The sequence below is a fragment of the Uranotaenia lowii genome, chromosome 2, assembly GCF_029784155.1.
Source record: "Uranotaenia lowii strain MFRU-FL chromosome 2, ASM2978415v1, whole genome shotgun sequence".
NCBI classification, from domain to species: Eukaryota; Metazoa; Arthropoda; class Insecta; order Diptera; family Culicidae; genus Uranotaenia; species Uranotaenia lowii.
Window position 1 is genome coordinate 56,852,366 of NC_073692.1, and position 18,093 is coordinate 56,870,458.

An 18,093-nucleotide genomic window follows, 5' to 3' on the forward strand; every position below is an offset into this window, starting at 1 on the left:
CAGCGCTCCAATCAGCTATGCAAACCGAGTCGCATCATTCAGAATCATCGGTTTTGCAAACATCGCATATCGGAGCTGAGTGAGATACAAACTGATCCATTCTGAATGTAGCTCACTCAGTATCTGCCTGAATTATATGAAATTCAAAATTATTTTTTGCAGGACGAGAAAAATCAAACAGTTGTGCGGGACACCATAAATTCTCAGTAATTTTAACGTGACGGACGACAGTTTAATAATTAACTTGTAAAAATTGAAAAACATGGCGAAAGTTAACATCTTTCCCTCACAAACACAACTACAATTTGATTTTTATTATACTGATGTTGAAAAACGCTATAACAACAAATAAATTTATTAATTTGCTATGTTTCAAATAAAACAAAATACGCCAATGATCGGTTTCATGTATCACTCACTCACTGCCTGATCCATTCACTCCTGATCGAAGACCAACATGATTCGCCATATGCATTGCGCATTGGTGAGATTCCAATTTGATGATGGTGCTGCACTGTTTTGACAGCAAGCATCGTGCGAGGTGATCTGTATTTTAGCGATGAATTGAACGATCGATGATCGGGTAGGTCCAGTAGCAATCAATAACGAAACCCGACCGCTGTACGTTCAGGTACGAAGTGCAATCAGTGATTTTCGGAACACTGCCTTTAGTCTGTGATTCAACCGTCTCCGGAGTGCTGGAGCGTTTCTAGGAGCGGTTGAAATTGGACCACGGCAAAGGAGCTGGAAGAAAACCGGGACCGGAGAATAAAAAGACGGAGGAAAAGGTTAAGCGGATGATTTAAGCAAATCCTAACGTCTCAAGCCGTGATTTAGCTAAACAGATCGGCATGTCACAAAGGATGCAAAGAAGAGAGCTGGACAACATACATACAACGTACAGAACTTCCCAAATCGCGATGAGCGGTTCGACGGCTAAAAGTCGGGCACGAAAGCTCTAATTGAAGATGCTGACAAAATATGGCGGCAGTGTGATAGACGACGAAACGTATATAAAAGCCGATTTTAAGCAAATTCCGAGGTTGGAGTTTTTCACCGTTAAGAGAAAGTTCGATGTGTCGGAGTTCGCCTCCAAATATCTCGTTTGGCAGGCCATCTACTGTTGCGGACTGAGGAGTGAGCCTGTCGTGACAAAGGGCACAATAAATGGCGAGATCTACAAATCTGAAAGAAGCGCCTTTTGCCGTTTTCTTAACAAAGACAAGATATGCATGTTAAGAAAATTGAAAAAAAAAAACTGAGAAACTGGTACTGGATGGTACTTTTGATTTTTGAAGTAAATATATGTATAAAACTAACCTAAAATTTTTATTTGATTCTAAACATAATAAGGAAATTGGCATGTCATTTTCGGTGTCGCAATAGTTTCGCGTTTGCCATTTAATTATAAATGAAATTAAAAAAAAACATCAAATCACCTTTAACAAGTTTAACTCGCGGTAGAAATGTTTTTACAGGGTTTTTTTGATAACATCGAACACAAAGAAGTTTATAAAAATTTGTTGTTCATTCTATTGAATTCTTATTCTGTTCTTATTTTGAAATCAGGTATGGACTGTTCGGATTCGAAACAAATAAAAAAGTTTAGTTTTATGTTACCCTAATTTTCGTACCTACACGACACCTCTAAACCAAACTAACCCTCGACTCGGGTGTTACCTAAAATTAGAGCTAGTCAGCACCGGTTGATGAAGTGATAAGTCACGACGCAAAAAAAATTACCCCTGGCTAATTCATGCTGGAATCGCGTGCAAGCTTTGGCTTTGGGTTTCATGTTTATTATAACCGGGCCGAGTTGGTACCATGGTTTTCTCGTGGAGGTAGGGGGTGTAAATGTAACCGCCAGCGAACTAATGCCGTCACTACTTACTGTTTCTGCTCGAAATGTTTTGTTTTCTCAGAAACGCGGCTAGGGGTATACACAAATTTTTCATCGGCCAACCGGAAACCTCCAGCTATCACGAAGAGATTTATGGTTTAGAAGGTTTATTTTTATCCTGTCGATATGATGATAAAAAATCGAAAAGCTAGTTTGTATTAAAGTCAAGTAACTTACTCAGTTTGTTCTTTGATAAAACACGTAAAACAATAAGAATAAGATGGTTAAATAGTTTATTCACTATACTTATACCGTATTTGTTTTCACCACCCGAAAGTGTTGCACCATCCATGCTGAAAACGAGCATGAATCGAGTGTTGCACCCACCTTTGTTGGTGTACGTGAAATCGGCAGTGTCAACAGAAAACATCAAGCTGTCAAAAATCCATTACAGCTGGTATTTGTTTTCGTTTGACTTCGAAAATTGAAATGAAATTTACTTTAGTTGATCATTATCTTTAAATAATATGAAAATTTTAGCATGAATTTATTATGTTGAATTGTGAAGATTTCAGATTTATTTTGCTTGGTAGATTCGCATGTGGCTCTGATGGTAACTGCAATACCGGCTGATTCTGGGTGGTCTATGTTTACTGCTGCTAGACTGCAGTTACCCCAGCTTGAAGGTTCCGATATTTTGAACGTTTATTCCTCGCAAATACCTCGAGTACCTATTTCCGTTTTCAGATGACAAAAGAAAAATTCTTGGAAGTCAAATTAGCGAACTCCGATCGTGGAAGTCGGGGGAGAAAATTTTGCTAACAGACCGAAACGAACGAAATTCAAGCTCCCAATGCGGGTGTAGTCTCGAACTACCGTTTTTGAAGGGCAACGGGTGGGAATCCGGGACTTGGCGCAACCGAGCATCGTCACCCTAAGGCACAGCTCGAAGCAGAGTAGCTTCGATGCAGCTGAACGCTTCTTGCTGTGGAGACCAACTTATAGGACCCTCCGAACAAGAAAACTTTTCGGTTTGGGCGATTTCACCAGATCTTTGGGTTGGCCTTTTTGCACTCGGATTTGCTGCTCTTTTTCGGCATCGCCTGGAACCGATTGCAGCAAACCTTCTGGGCACATTTCTTCTTGGGAGCGTTGTTTGCTTTGGAACGTGCCATCCAGGTGAAATTCTCCGCCTCTGTTGGAAACGGCACTGGTATTGAATCCGGAACAAGTTTGCGTTCTTCGGGATAATAAAGAGAAAAAAACAGTTCGAACGCAATTTTGCGGTATAGAAATAAACCAACCAGCTGATATTTGTTTACATCGGGAAGCACGTGCTGTCAAAATTCATGATAGTATTGGTGAGAGCGCAAGCAACACCGAATATTTTCAGAGTGTTCCACCGTCCACTTTATGGTGCACTACCAGTGCACTACTCTTCATGAAAACGAGCATGAAAACAGCAAAAAGTGCACTACCGGTAGTGCCCCGGTGCACCACCACTTGAAAACAAATTCTCTATTAGTTTGCAAAATAATTGAAAAAAACAGCCTAATGATTAACTTAAATATTTTTTTCTGCACTGGAGCTTTCTACTTTTGGCTCATTAATCACCTGTATGTGATACATTTTTTTCTCTTCTTCACTAATCGGTACCGGTGCCTTTGACAAGGGATCCTTACCGTCTAGCGATTTAGGAAAGGCTATAACATCCCGAATGGATCTCGCGCCACACAGCAATGCAATGTACCGATCCAATCCGATGGCAAATCCTCCATGAGGTGGACATCCACACTCAAGTGCGTCCAATAAATGCTGTAGATGTGAATGCTCAATCTTCAAAATGTCATCCAGAACCATGCGCTGTAGCTGGGCGTTGTGAATTCGAACAGATCCACCCCCAACTTCAACACCGTTCCAAACCAGATCGAACGATTGGGACCGGATTTGGTCCAGCTGCGATTGGGATTTAAGCAGCCGTAGATCATCCGGATGTGCGGTAGTAAAAGGATGATGAACGCTATCCCATTGGTTGGACTCTTCATTGAAGGCAAACATGGGAAAATCGACAACCCATAGGAATTTTTGTTCAGTAGGTTTGCGTTCAGGTACTAAATTCTGTGCTTCCAAATCGGCGTAGAACTCCAAACGAACTTTACCCATCATTTCTTGCTGAAAAATAAATTGATTTGTATAAAATGAATAATGAATGTAATACATATTTTGGTATACTTACCACATCCGATTTGTTTCCGTAACCTAGGAGAAGCAGACTTTCTGGCTCCAAGCTCATCTGCTTAGCCAAATCCGATAGAGTGCTACCCAAAAGTTTTGCTTGTGGAGAATCAACCCAATCCTTAGGGACAATTTTTATTCAATTTTAAAATTAAAAAAAAAATAGGACATCCTTACCTCTTTAATAATACCGGAAACGAATCTGCATTTTTTAAACTCTTTCGTCAGCTTCTTTACAACTTTTTTGAAGGCACCAGATTCAACGTTATGTGGAGTTGTAGCAACGATTGCATAGGCTCCAAAGTTCGAAGAATCTTGTCCCGAATGTAGCATTTCGTTCTTCATCAAAATATCCGTTACATTGTACAACTCGAATCCAAATCTCATATCCGGTTTGTCACAGCCAAATCGTTCCATTGCCTCTCGGTATGTTAACTTTGGGAAGGGGATCTTGAGAGACTCACCTTTCAGAGGCCACGAGCTAGCCAGGACTTCTTCCACCAGAGACATAATTTGTTCCCGTTTCGTAAAGGACAGCTCGATATCAAGCTGGGTAAATTCTGGTTGACGATCTGGACGAGTGGCTTCATCACGGTAGCAACGGGCTATTTGAAAGTACCGATCGATGCCGCCGGACATCAGCATTTGTTTGAACTGTTGAGGACTTTGCACTAGCGAGTAAAAATGACCCTTTTTACGAGTTGGCACGACAAATTCCTGGGCTCCCTAAAATCAAATTATAATTTCATCAAAAATAATCCTAACTTCAACTATCACGTTAATCTACCCCCGGAGTCCTACGGAAAAGAGTCGGAGTTTCCACTTCTACAAAACCGCAGCTGTTGATCATGTACTCACGCATCTTCATTATTATTTGGGATCGCAACCGAAGATTTTTCTGCAAATCTGGATTCCTCAAATCGATGTAACGATGCTCCATGCGAACGTTTTCTCTTGCTCTGTTATGCTGTTTGATATCCATCGGCAAACGCTTCCGGGCGTCATTCAGCACCTCGAGCTTAATCAGCAGCACTTCAATTTCACCGGTAGAGTCCCCAGCTCTACGTTGTTCTGGAGGCCGCATCATAACCGTTCCCTCCACCCGAAGAATGCTTTCGTAGGAAATGCTAGACAGATTCAGACTGGGAGCAAGATTTTCCGGTACCACTACCTGAGTGACGCCGTAACCATCTCGAAGGGTGAAGAACTTGTTCAATCGCGAAAATTGCAACCATCCACAAAGGGTCACGTGTTTGCCATCATCTGAGGATCGAAGCTCTCCGCAGTTGTGAGTCCGACTGGTGTAACGGTTGATGCCCGAAGCGTTTTCCAAAGGAGCTGGATTGTTCCATTTTGAAACAACCGTAGACAGAATCGATGAGTGACGTTGTGTAGACTGATGTCTCGTCATGGAACATTCCTTGAATCGTTCAAAATTTGGTCAATCTTTTTCGAATTCCTTAATACACACATTTTAGAAAGACTCACCACTTTAACGTTAAGAATCGTATGTATGGAACGACAGAATTTGCGAATTGATGATTTCCAGCTGGTACATACTGAAAGAGTACAATTTCATAGGATTATCTACTCGAATTCACTAGCGAATTGTATTAAGACAAAATTTTCTTTAACCTGAATGTTCGCTTAAAAAATAATTAAAAATATGTGCGATAGGTCAATCAAAGTTTTTCCCTAACGTTTTGTATCTAAACAAGTGTTCCAGAAGGAGCCCAACAAAGGCCAACGTTTTTCTTGTATTCTTTTAATAATATTTTTAAGCAAACCTATGTACAAATAGCGAAGACAGATCCTCAGCACACAGACATTCTCAAAAATCCTTGGACTTTGATTAAGTGGAATTTAAAGATGAAAAACTGATGGATTTCCAGGCAAACATCAGTCAAAATTTCATATTGGCTGAATAAAGGAGTAAAGAATTGTAAGGATGATTCAACAATGCAGTAATTTACAGCTGCCGGTCCTCAAGTATTCCGGCACAAAGTTTATTTGGATATTTCATTGAACACTGGAAATATTACAAAATTCTGACCATAAGCGATGGAATCGCTGCCGAGTTTGGGTGATGGTTTTCTATGAGTGAAAGTAGCATGCACCATTTTTTCCTAAGTGCTAGATGTTCTTATGTACACCCATAGAAGAGGTTGCAAAAATCCAATGCCTATTTAGCACATCTCTGTGCCGATAATGCGCTGAAATGTGCACTGTGCCGAAGACGGTATGTTTGAAAAACCGTAACTGGCATAAGGACTCGGCTCCCAACCAAAATAATGACCACTACATTCAAGCAAAACAAGAAAAACATTTTATGGGATTTCTTTCCTATTGGATAGTTCATCCCAGAAACAAGAAAATAAAAATTAAAACCACAGTGCCGTAGTGAAAATCGAACTCAAGTTACCAAATCTATCGTCATGCCAGTCCGACACCTTAACCAGTGCACTATTCGAACTTCATGCAGGACGAGGGATATTTGTCATAGGCTTTATGTCACCGATCAATCACAAAAAAAACGCACAACGGCGGCTTCCCGGCGTTTGGTCTCCTTTCAATTTATTCCTTTGTCTCGTGAAGGAAACGGGAAAGGGAACGGGAGTGAAAGAACGGGAAACCCATTGAATGAGAACTGTGCTTTGCTTACTGCCTGCTATTACATACACACGCTACATATACACAGCTGCCAAAGCCGGGCAGCTTGGCCAGTGGAAGAAATATTTCTGTTGTTGCTTTTGCTACACATGCGCAGCTTAGCCAGTGGCTGTTTGCCAGTGATTGAATTGAAGCAATGTTGTTGTTGTTGCTTTTACTACATACACACACACAGCTCTACCGTGGTTGTTTGCCGGCGTGGCGGATTGAATTGAAGGAATATTTTTGTTGTTGCTTTTGCTACATTCACACGCACAGTGCTCGGTTCGCTGGCTGCCTGGTGTTGGCCGGTATTTATTTCTATCCTTCTTCGTCTTGTGATGCGATATGGAGGGACGTGAATTTGTTTTTATTTTGTTTCTTTCAGACATACGCAATTCGGTTAACTTGGGAGGTTAATGCCGGTGGGAACAAATCGAATCAGCACCGGTTGCGTTATCTTCTTGTACCAATGATGCCTTGTACCAATGATGCCGTCATTGGCACAGAGGCTGAATTGTGGGTGTAAGTACGAAAGGTTTTATGCGGCAGCTACTCCGTTGCTTACCAAGGTACAGCACGGTTTTATTAAGAAAAAATCAACGTTAACCAGCTTGATGTGCTATGCCAGTGAATTAAATGTCGCAATTAGTAAAAAACATGCAAGCGAATTTCATATACATCGACTTTACAAAGCCTTCGACAAAGTTCCTTACATTCTCATGGAAGAAAATTTGAGGCGCTATGGATTTCCAGAGCGGGCAACTAAATGGTTATACTCTTATTTGTAAAATCGTCAAGGCCTGTAAATAATCGTGGAACTCACTCAACTGTGATCGAAATACTGTCAGGTGTTCCAAAAGACGGTCACTATTGGGATTCTAATCTTCGTGCTCTTCATAAACGACCTCGCTTCTTTCCTTCAATCGCCTAATTCGCCTTATTTTTTTTATTTATTTATTTATCAGATTCCAGGCTTCAGCCTTTGATCCTAACTAGTTACAATACATCTATGATAAAAACATCTTAAGACTATTTTTTATTTGTTCTCTGGACATAGTCAGTTTGATTACATCAGTATGTGCGTTGTAAAGCGCCATCATTCATTGATTCATTACGAGCGTAATTAGGTATTCGATTTGGAAGCTGAAACGGTCTCACGTTGCGCAAACTGCTACGTCCTTCATTTGGAGAAATTTGTGATATTAAATATGGGGAAAAGTACTTTCCACTGGTCAAGTCCTTTAACCCTCATCCGCATTAGAGTGTCATTTTGACACTATTTCAAGTTTGAATGCTTGTAACTTTTTTCAGAAGCTTCAAAAAACAAAAATTTCTTCGGGGACCCTAAATGAATTCAAAAGTTCTTTAATTTTGCATCTTTACTTTATTTATGGACGAACCCTGGAAGCCTGGACAAAAAAACTCCCTTTTCCGACTTAGAGTGTCATTTTGACACTCCAAAAGTAAAATCCATTTAAGTCGTTTGAATTATTATGAACTCCATATTAAACTTATATCAATAGAAACCTTGTAATGTCAGTAAAATATGTTTAGAACATTATATATAGCTAAAGCTTCTAGTTTTCTCGTTATTCAGCATGAAAGAAAGAAAATCCGAAAAAACATGCCTCAGGAAAACTGCTGTAGTTCATATATTATACGTCCAAAAAAATATTTGCCTTATACATATGAAAGCTGAAGTTAATGTCTACATCATGGAACAAATAAATATTTTTTGAAATTTTTTTTAATGAAATGGTCACAAAAAGTTCAAAAAAGTGGTCTTAAAAACCTACTTTTCATTCGATTGCTAGTAAATACTGTTTGAGCGATGGTAGAGTTTTATAAAAAATATGACTACAAACTTTATTGAAATTCTAACATTTAGCTGTCTTTAGATTTTCGATGCAACAAAAATTGAATTTACTGGAATTTTACAAAGTTGACTACTTTGCGCGATTTTTTCACTAATTGAAATTTTATCTGTTTTTGTGGTCCACCATCAGGTTGTACCCGGATTTTAAGTGCTTTCTCGCCGTTTGAAGCAATCAAAACTATATCCATTGAAAAGGGAATTTAATCTACATTCTAGTGATCCATTGAAAAGGGAATTTAATCTACATTCTAGTGAGGTGCAACATATTATGCTGTGAGATTTAACAAAAATATGAAAATTATAAACGTAAAATCATTTCTGAATTTCTAGAACCACAAGCAGCACGTCCAGCAAAACGTGTTTGTTTGCTCTCCGAGTAGGTACGGTGGGTGGTGATTTGAGCAGAGAGCGAAGCCGACAGACGAAATAATGATGCGTGTCGTGCGTTTCTTGGTTGGAAATATTCTATTGACAGGAGTTCACGTTTGCTTGTCACGTAACGCTCTAGATGGTACTCTTGAAAGAGTAACTAGCATAAAAGACGTGGAAGTAACCTTTGACCAAAAGCTTTTGTTTATCCAGCATATCGCCACTACAACAGCAAAAGCTTTCGCTCTGCTTGGATTGCTCCGCCGCTTAAACTTTAAGGACTGTGGAATCCCGGGGAGCCCGTTTTCAGGGTGCTCTTGAGACTGGTGCACAACTAACATCATCCAATCCTAGTTACTTAAGTGGTCAGTTGTACAAGCAATTGCTATCCCTGATGATGAGATGGTTGTCTCTGCATGCCGCAAAACTTGAGAAAGGAAAACTTGCAACGTTGTCCGAAAAGTGAATCTCAACGTGACCACACGAAAAAAGAAATTATGCCAAATGGCTTTATGCCAAATGGCCTTTATGCCAAATGGCATTTATGCCAAATGGCTTTAGACCAAAAGGCATTATGCCAAATGGCTTTATGCCAAATATCATACTCCCCCCACCACGGTGTTGCCTGCTGTCTATGACATCGTTGAGTCGAAGAAGAGTGTACCTACAACCTACACAATTTTTTTGTCTACGATATCCTGGCAAATCATATTGACTGCTGCTTGCAACTGCTTCAGAGTCTTAGTTTGTACGCTCTCGCTCGCCGACTGCGCAACCAACCCAACTTTTGGATACCAAGAAGCAGAACAGTTTTCGGACAAAATAACCCAGTAGCAGGGCTAGGAAGTTGGTCACTTTTTAGTAACTTTGTCACTTTTTTCAGGCTGGTCACTCCCAAGTAACTTTTTTTTTAAAAATTGGTCACTAAAATCACTTTTTTTTTAATAACTTCCTTACAACTGAGTTTAGTTTCTTTAATTTTTCTACTCATTATATTGTTTCAAGACATGTGGTATGTAAACATTAGTTTATTATTAGTTTATTCGTTTATTATTAATTTGATAGGTTTCTTTTCTTTCCTTTCGAGAAGTGTGGAAATTTACAAAACCTAAATTGGGAGAATTGCTCAGATTCAGTATCTGAATAAGGGTTGGGCTTAATACCCGCACGTTATCCTCTTGACAATCCTATAGCATGTTTTACCAAGACTTGAAGTTTTATTACTTTTAAAGCTTGAATTTGTTAAAATATTAATTATTATATTAGTTCTAATAATTTAATAGTTATTATATAGTTTTATTATATTTGTTATAAGCAATAAAACGTGGAAAAATTCATGTTTTTACTGGGTAAAACTAATATAATAAGGCCAAGTTAAAAAAAAATTATGCTATCTATGCTATTATCATTGAATCAAGCAGTAAGGTCTGCAGTGAATCACTTCCAAAATGTTTCATTTTTGTAGGTAATTTTTTTTGAGTTAGTTTTAAATTTGAAAAATAAAATAAAATTTGAAGATTAATCTCGAAAAATTTTTGAACCTTTTGTCAATTTTTCGATAAGCTTCTTTGAGTCATTGTCAATCTTCTGTCCACATTTTGTCGTTTATCTATTTTCAACCCTTTATCATTGTTCTGTCACTTTTTTATGAGGATTTCCCAATTTTTAAAGACAAGACTCTTTTAAATTTCTGTAAATGTTAATCTTAACTAAGAGGTATCATCTTGTATCGGGTATCTTAATCTTAACCCAACCTCAAGTCAATTCTTTGAACTTTTCGTTAAACATGTGCTGGTTTTTTATTTGCTTTTGTAGATTTCTCACATACAACAATTTCGTTTAACATTTTTGGTTTCTGTAAATTTATTTCGAATGGTTAACTTTTTCAATTTAATTTAAGACTTTTTCAACTCATTTAGTGACTTTAAAAAAAATCTGATTTGGGTGTATACACTATACGGTATACTTTGAAAATATGTGGGTTTTTTTTTCAAAGAAAATGGATAAACTCGAAGTTCCTGTCGGGTTCCCTCCAATTATTGCCTTAGAATTAAGGATTCTGCGGTCGCTAACCTTATATTATCTAAGCTCATTTAAAATGTTCCTCTTTTGTCCAACATATTGCTTTTCTAAAAGTGAGACCAAGGCATTTCGAAAAACGTTTTTCAATAAACTGAATTGTCTTAAATTGTTTTATTTTAGTTTTTAAATTAATCTTTTAGTTAGCTCTCTACTCGATGTGGTCTCTAATTTTACCCTAATTTCACTTGAAAGTATCTATTTTTCCCACATTTTGACAGATTTTCAGAGTTTTCATCAAAGAGAAAAAATAACTTTTTGCTTTCATCGCCCATTGCTAAAAAAGCTAAAATTAAAATAAAATATTACAAAAAATTACAGAAATAACAAAACTGACACATCTGACCGAAAGGGAAAAAACGTATAATATGAAAAAAAAAAACAAAACAACAAAAATTTTAAAATTGCAAAACAGCAGGAATTTAAAAAATGCAATTACAACAAAAACAAAAAAAAAATGAAAAGACGAAAACTACAAAAAAGACAAAAATTAAAAAGACCTAAAATTCCACAAATGACAAAAAAAGAAACAAAAGACAAACATGACAAAAATGGTAAAAATCACCAAAACGCAAAAAATTATAAATATTTTAAAATTAACAGAAAAAAAATTACAGAAATAACAAAATGACATATCTTAATACTATTTGATTTTTTATTAGAGACGTTTTAACCAACTTTTGGTTATTCGCGTATCTAAATACTAAAAATGACAAGAACACGAAATGAACGATACAAATGAAGAAATGAAAAAAAAACAAAGCTTACATAATCACAAAAATAATGAAACAAATAAAAGTGATTCAAATTTGGCATATTAACAAAACGACCAAAAAAGTGGCAAAAATTACTGGCAAATCACGATAAAAATTACAAAAACGATCAAAAATAACAATAATGACAAAAAACACTAAAATACAAAATTACCAGAAATACAACAATGACAAAAGTGACAACAGGGAGGAATCATTCTAAAGGATGAAAATCCCGGAAAAAATACAAAAAAAACACAACTGTCAAAAAATAACAAAAGTGGTAGAAATGACAAAATTGGCAAAAATGTAAAAAAAGACAAAATTGGCAACAATGATAAAATGGAAAAAATAACAAAAAGTGACCCAAATTACATAAATAACATAATAAGAATAATTACAGAAACGACAGAAATGACAAATAAAAACAAAAATTACAAAATATACAATAAAATCAAAAAATAACAAAAGTTCTAGAAATGTCAAAATGACAAAAACAACAAAAACGATAACAAGGAAAACAATAGAAAACAATACAAAAGATAAAAATGAAAAAATTAAAAATTGCAAAGATGACAAAAATTACACAAATGACACAAATTACAAACATGAAAAAATGCCAAAGATGAGAAAAACAACAAAAATGATAAAATCGTCTTAAATTAAAATAATGACAAAAATGCCAGATATGACAAAAATAACAAAAGTGGCAAAAATTACAAAAAAGAAAATGGAAGTAAGACAAAAATTACCATAAAGACGAATAATGGCAAAAATAACCAAATAAAAAAAATGAGTAAAATAACAAAAATGGTTAAAATTATAATAATGAAAACAACATCAAAAAAGATAATATGACAAAAATGTAAAAAAAAACACTAAAAAATTATAAAATTACAAGAATTACAAAAATACAAAAATGTCTAAATTGTCAAATGACAAAAATGAGAAAAATAAAAAAAAATAAAAAATGACAATTACAAAACCAACTTTTATAAAAAAAAAATTACAAAGATAACAAAATTTATAAAAAAAATACAATAAAGGCTAACATGTCAAAATTGGTAAAAATGATGAAATAAGAAAATAAGAAAAATAATTACACAATAGACAAAAAAGACAAATATGATAAAAATAGGAAAAATTTCAAAAATGGCAAAAAATACAAAAATGATAAAAAAACACAAACATTGAAAAATATGACAAAAATAGCGAGAATCACAAAAATGACAAAAAATGGCAAATTACCAATATGACGGGGTAAGTGGGGACGATGGCTGTTAATACAATACTGTGAACTATTTTTTCGAACTTTCAATGACGAATGTTAAATTTACTTGTAATCTAACCAATAAATGTGAAAGAGATACGGTTTCGACAATAGCGGGTGTTTACGTTGACTTTTTGTTAATTTTCTATTTTCAACTACGATGTCGAGTTGATGATCGAGTTGGTCTTTTTCAATCGCAAATTTTTCGTCATCTAGCTGGCTCTTGACGAAAAACTCTACATTGAAGCAATCCTTACATACGAAACAACCAGTTAGGAAAAGAAACGACGGTTACAAATTAAGAAGCGTGGGGACGGCTTAGTACATACTTGATGTTTACAATTTTTTTTTCAATTTTCTCTCCTTTATTCAATACAATTTAGCTTTATTTAGCATTCGGATCATGAAAAGTACTTTCTTTTTATTTGGAACTAGCTGACCCGGTGTGCTTTGCTACACCTTTTGTAAAAATTTATTCAAATTAAGATATTTGTAAGCATTTTTTAAATCAAACCTCATCATAGTTCAGAACTAACAACTTTAAAATGAGAGTTGCAGCTGGAGTTCCGAATTGCAATTAAAAGATGGTATATATTATTTACTGAAACTTGATCTCTAAATTTGTTTTTTTAAGATCTGAAGTTTGTACTCTGTTTCAAGCTTCATAATTACTTAAACGATGTCAAAATTTATGGATTTTCCAACTTTCTTCCCATAGTGGGAAGTTTCGAACTTTCATAAAAACATTCGTTACATCTATTTTTGAGTTATGCCAAATATCCGTAGGCAAAAAACCCTCTTTTAAATACGGTCTCTTCTTTGAAAAGCTCTTTATCTTAAACTTACATGGGAGCTCTTCCATCTTTTCCAATTTTGTCCCCCACTGCTTGAAGAAGGTATGCTTTCTAATTGAAAGAAAAAGTTTGCATATTGGAATTTATTGCCTATATTTATTTTATGGAGAAAGAATTTCGAAAACCGGTCAATAGCGTGAATCGGAAATTTTTTTGAATATATTCCTGATATTCTGTATTATGAGCATTTCCAGCTCCTGATTAGCTTTATATGGTGTATTTTTTCAAGTTGAAAAAATATGCTATAGAAATTATATAACCATTTTCAAACAGCACTTGTAATGGTATGAAAATTATCGATTTGAAACAGTGCAATTTTTTTTAAAATAAATTTATTAAAGCAAAAAATATGAATTTAAAAAAAATGAGATGCATCACTAAATAAATTCTCAGCGTTTTTTATTTTCCGTTTTGAAGTCAAATATTCAAAAATGTTAGAAAAAAAAATATATGTAAACATTTGTCCCGTATGTAAATGCAAAGCTTATTTTTAGATGCGTCAGATGCGTTTAAAATGGATTTAATACGTATTTACTTTTGTTTATTTTATCAAGTTCCATTGATATATGCAGTATTCCTGCAGTATAAATTTACGTTTGTTACTCCACTTTTAACGAACACTGTTCACAGCAAATGATCTTCATTTACAAAGAAATTTAAGATTTGTAAATATCCGTTTCAGTTTCAACATCCGGAAGACCCCTTCTTGTTTTTCCAACATATTGAATAATTTTGAAGATGAATGTTTCAAAAGTTCGACGTTTGCCCTTGCTCCATCGTGTAAGTTGTTTTTAACACTTTAAGGGTATACTAAAAATTTCTCATAAAAATTTTGCTTCCAGTTGAATATCAGTTCTAGAGTCTCACTTTAAAAAAAAGCGGATCAAAAGTCTCTTTTATGCAGTCATGTAACACAAAAACCCCTTTTTTTGTAACAGAGAAAAGTTGAACGTTTGAACATGCTTTATTTTTCAATTGTCCGCAAAGTGTCATACCATTATTTCATTAGCATCAGAACTAAATTTATATTTTTAGACAACAAATGCTACCTACACAGTATTTTTGCAAATCTTTCAATTGGTTTTGATTCGATTAATAAAATACCAATCCGTGTCACATCTAGGCGTCATTTATTTTTACGTGCTGTGTACAATTAAGCAAGAAAATCACATCTGGGTTGCATATCACCCCCACGTGCATAAGAAATACAGGTACTTGGTTGAGAATTTTTATCTTGTATTGTAATTACTATTAAGTTATCATTAGGATCTACATATGATCCGTTGATTTTATATTCTAATAAACTTATATTAGCTAGAAGGAGAAACAGGCGCCTAATTGTTAAATTTTTCCAGCGATCAATAAACTTGCGACGACGTTTGCTTGACCATAGAGACGAAAAACAAACCCCTCAAAGGAAAGAAATCTCCTAAAATGGATGCCATGACTTTTCAATTTCAGATTTTGGGAAAAAAAATCGATCAGCAAAATGTCAATCTGGGTCACACCTAGGCGTCATTCATAACCATGTGCTGTACAAATGAGCAAGAAATCAAGTAGAAAAAAAATCACATCAAGGCTTCATATCGCTATCCCTTGCATTGAAAATATGCTTGGTTGAGAAATACGCGCCAAAATATTCCTACTGATCAGTATGCTATGCCTGGGTTACTATTCTTTTGCGACGCTGGCTCGCGACGCCTCGACCTTGGAGACGAAAAACAAACCGCCCAAAGGAAGAAAAAATCTCGAGAAAATGGATGTCATGACTTTAATTTGTATCGAAAAATTACATATTTTGTATGGAAGCCCCCCCTCTCTTAAGTCGGATGGAGTTTTGAATATTACAGAAACCATCCCCGGCCTCAAAAACCCTCAGATGCCAGTTTTGACGATGATCGGTTCAGTAGTTTCCGAGTCTATAGGGAACAGACAGACAGACAAACATTCATTTTTATATATATAGATAAGTACAGTACCGTTCATAATTGTATAGAAATTGGAAGTACGCACACTGTCACGTCTACTTTTTACTCTGATGATATTTTTTGATCAAACTTTCTGCGTTAAATAGATCAACTATCACAATTCACACTGTTATATCACAAAATTTGTGCTTTCTGGAGTTTGTGTGACCTGAGATACAGTAATTCTATGAAAATCGGACTTTTTGGACTTTCATCATTCATAGTGCAATATCTCAGAAACTACGCTACATTTTTTATTGAAATTTTGCAGAGTGATTGTTGAAATATAAAGCTAGCATGTCTGATGGTTTTGAAAAGTTCTATCGATTGGATCAAAAGTTGCGTGAGTTACAATATTTCAGGCATGAACCTGGAAATGCGATTTCTATAGAATTTTCGACGATTCATGAGAACAATATTGTTTCCATCCCATTATTTGTCAACCAAGAAAACACAAATTTGTTGAATATTTCCTGAGAAATCAAAGGGAAATTCTACCGTCCCCACTTACCCCATAAAGCGGGGTAAGCGAAGACACCAGCAATCCATAACAATTTACGTGATAACTTTTTTCGCTTTGCGTCTATCAAGCTCATCTCTTCAGTATTTGTAAAAAACATGTTCTGCATCACATTGATCGCTTAAAGTTGAACTATATGAAAAACCGTCCCCACTAACCCCGGTGTACCTTATATGTATTGTCCAAAAAGGCTAAAATCACAAACATAACAAAAATGCAAAAATGACAAAACCGAAAAACTTTGTCAAAATTTCCCACAGATTATTTTACTATTTCAATCCACACAATTTTTCCAAGGCCGGTTTAAGTAAAGTAACCTACTGTTAATTTATGATCTTATCAATCCTTCAAAGTTTAATCCAAATCAAACTGAAAAGAACGATATTCATTCTTGAGCTTTGATAGTGCTGATAAATCTGAGCTTATGTATTAAATATTTATTTAAAAACCCTTTTTATTGATGTTTGCATAAGTCCTAATACTTTTTTCCAGACTTAAATTAGTTATTCCAACTTTATAAAAAAAATTCGCTGAGTCTGCTTACTGATGATTTGAACCGGAGCTTTTGAATGAGAATTGGGTATGCTAGAACTAATAAATTTCTAGAAATCTGGCCATGGTACTAAAGTGTTCATTTTTCTTTCGGTTTGTAAAATTTGTAATTTGTAAAATGAATGAAAAAGATGGGCTGACGTTAAATCAATAACAATTACAATTAAGTACAATTACAAGAATTCAACGTACGAGAAAATCGAGACATTCCCAAAAAAAAACATACAGCTTATATAAATGCAAATCCAATTTACCTTTATAGACTTTTTCTATACTTAACCATAAGGATTATTAATATTTTTCAAATATGTTGAAACTTACAAAAAATGTTGATAGTAGGTAGCTAGTAAAAATTTTATATTACTTACCATATTGATTGATTATTCCATTTCGTATCCGATATGGATATGTCTCACGGCTGATGGTGCTTGCTTCTCGCAATGAAATTGATCCCTTAAATTATATTTAAAATGTTAGTTTTTATTGATATTATTAACGAAGTCGTTATTAGTTTACTCAATAAAATTACAATTACTATCAAAAGCAAACCTTTATCCTTGAAAACCCGGCAACTATTGAGCCGCGATTATAACCAAATAGGTGTCGATGAATCATTGCAGACATATAGATTTTAGTTTATTGGACTATTCCAGGTGACTCAAAATGTTGGTAAGCCAATTTCGAAATACACTTTTATTGAATAGTCCACTTATTCACACCGAAATTATTGAGAGAATCATTAAACAAAATTTGATCAATGCCCCTGATAAGCGGAGACTTTCGAACAAAATTTATTATTAAAAAGTAAGATTTTTTCTCACAGTGCATGAAAATTATAAACAAAATGGGCTGCGTTCACAGAGTAATTTTCAGACGTTTCCCTCTTCCTTGAACAATGATGGCAGTTTTACTGAAAATTAAATAAAAATCAAATTTAAAATATTTTTTTGAATTCGGATCTTCCTTTTATATTGCAAAACGCCGATTCCTCCTGCAGCTCCAAGGACAATGAACGAAAATAAATGCTACTTTGTAAAGCTTAAGAGAAAATTTGTAAAAAAATAATGTTTAAATGAGAAGATATTGAAAACCCAAACATTCTTCACAAATCTAATCCAATATTTCAA

The 18,093-nt window shown here is 35.1% G+C and overlaps 1 protein-coding gene across 1 annotated transcript; it reads right to left on the bottom strand.

Moving 5' to 3' along the window:
* Positions 1-1,738: 1,738 nt before the first annotated feature.
* Positions 1,739-17,739, bottom strand: LOC129744954 (aspartate--tRNA ligase, mitochondrial). The gene is made up of 7 exons (XM_055737748.1): positions 17,516-17,739; positions 17,335-17,419; positions 5,564-5,634; positions 4,863-5,495; positions 4,253-4,801; positions 4,077-4,196; positions 1,739-4,012 (listed from the first exon to the last, which is right to left on the bottom strand). The coding sequence occupies exons 1-7, from the start codon at positions 17,588-17,590 to the stop codon at positions 3,404-3,406; spliced, it is 2,142 nt and encodes a 713-aa protein (XP_055593723.1). The 5' UTR covers positions 17,591-17,739; the 3' UTR covers positions 1,739-3,403.
* Positions 17,740-18,093: the final 354 nt, after the last annotated feature.

Bases quoted from the DNA above. Each gene is read 5' to 3' on its own strand.
- LOC129744954 (XM_055737748.1), bottom strand. From the start codon at position 17,590: ATGTCTGCAATGATTCATCGACACCTATTTGGTTATAATCGCGGCTCA. The intron at 4,197-4,252 runs GTAAGGATGTCC...ATTGTCCCTAAG, and splicing joins TTTCCGGTATTATTAAAGAG to GATTGGGTTGATTCTCCACA. The intron at 4,013-4,076 runs GTAAGTATACCA...TTTATTTTTCAG, and splicing joins ACGGAAACAAATCGGATGTG to CAAGAAATGATGGGTAAAGT.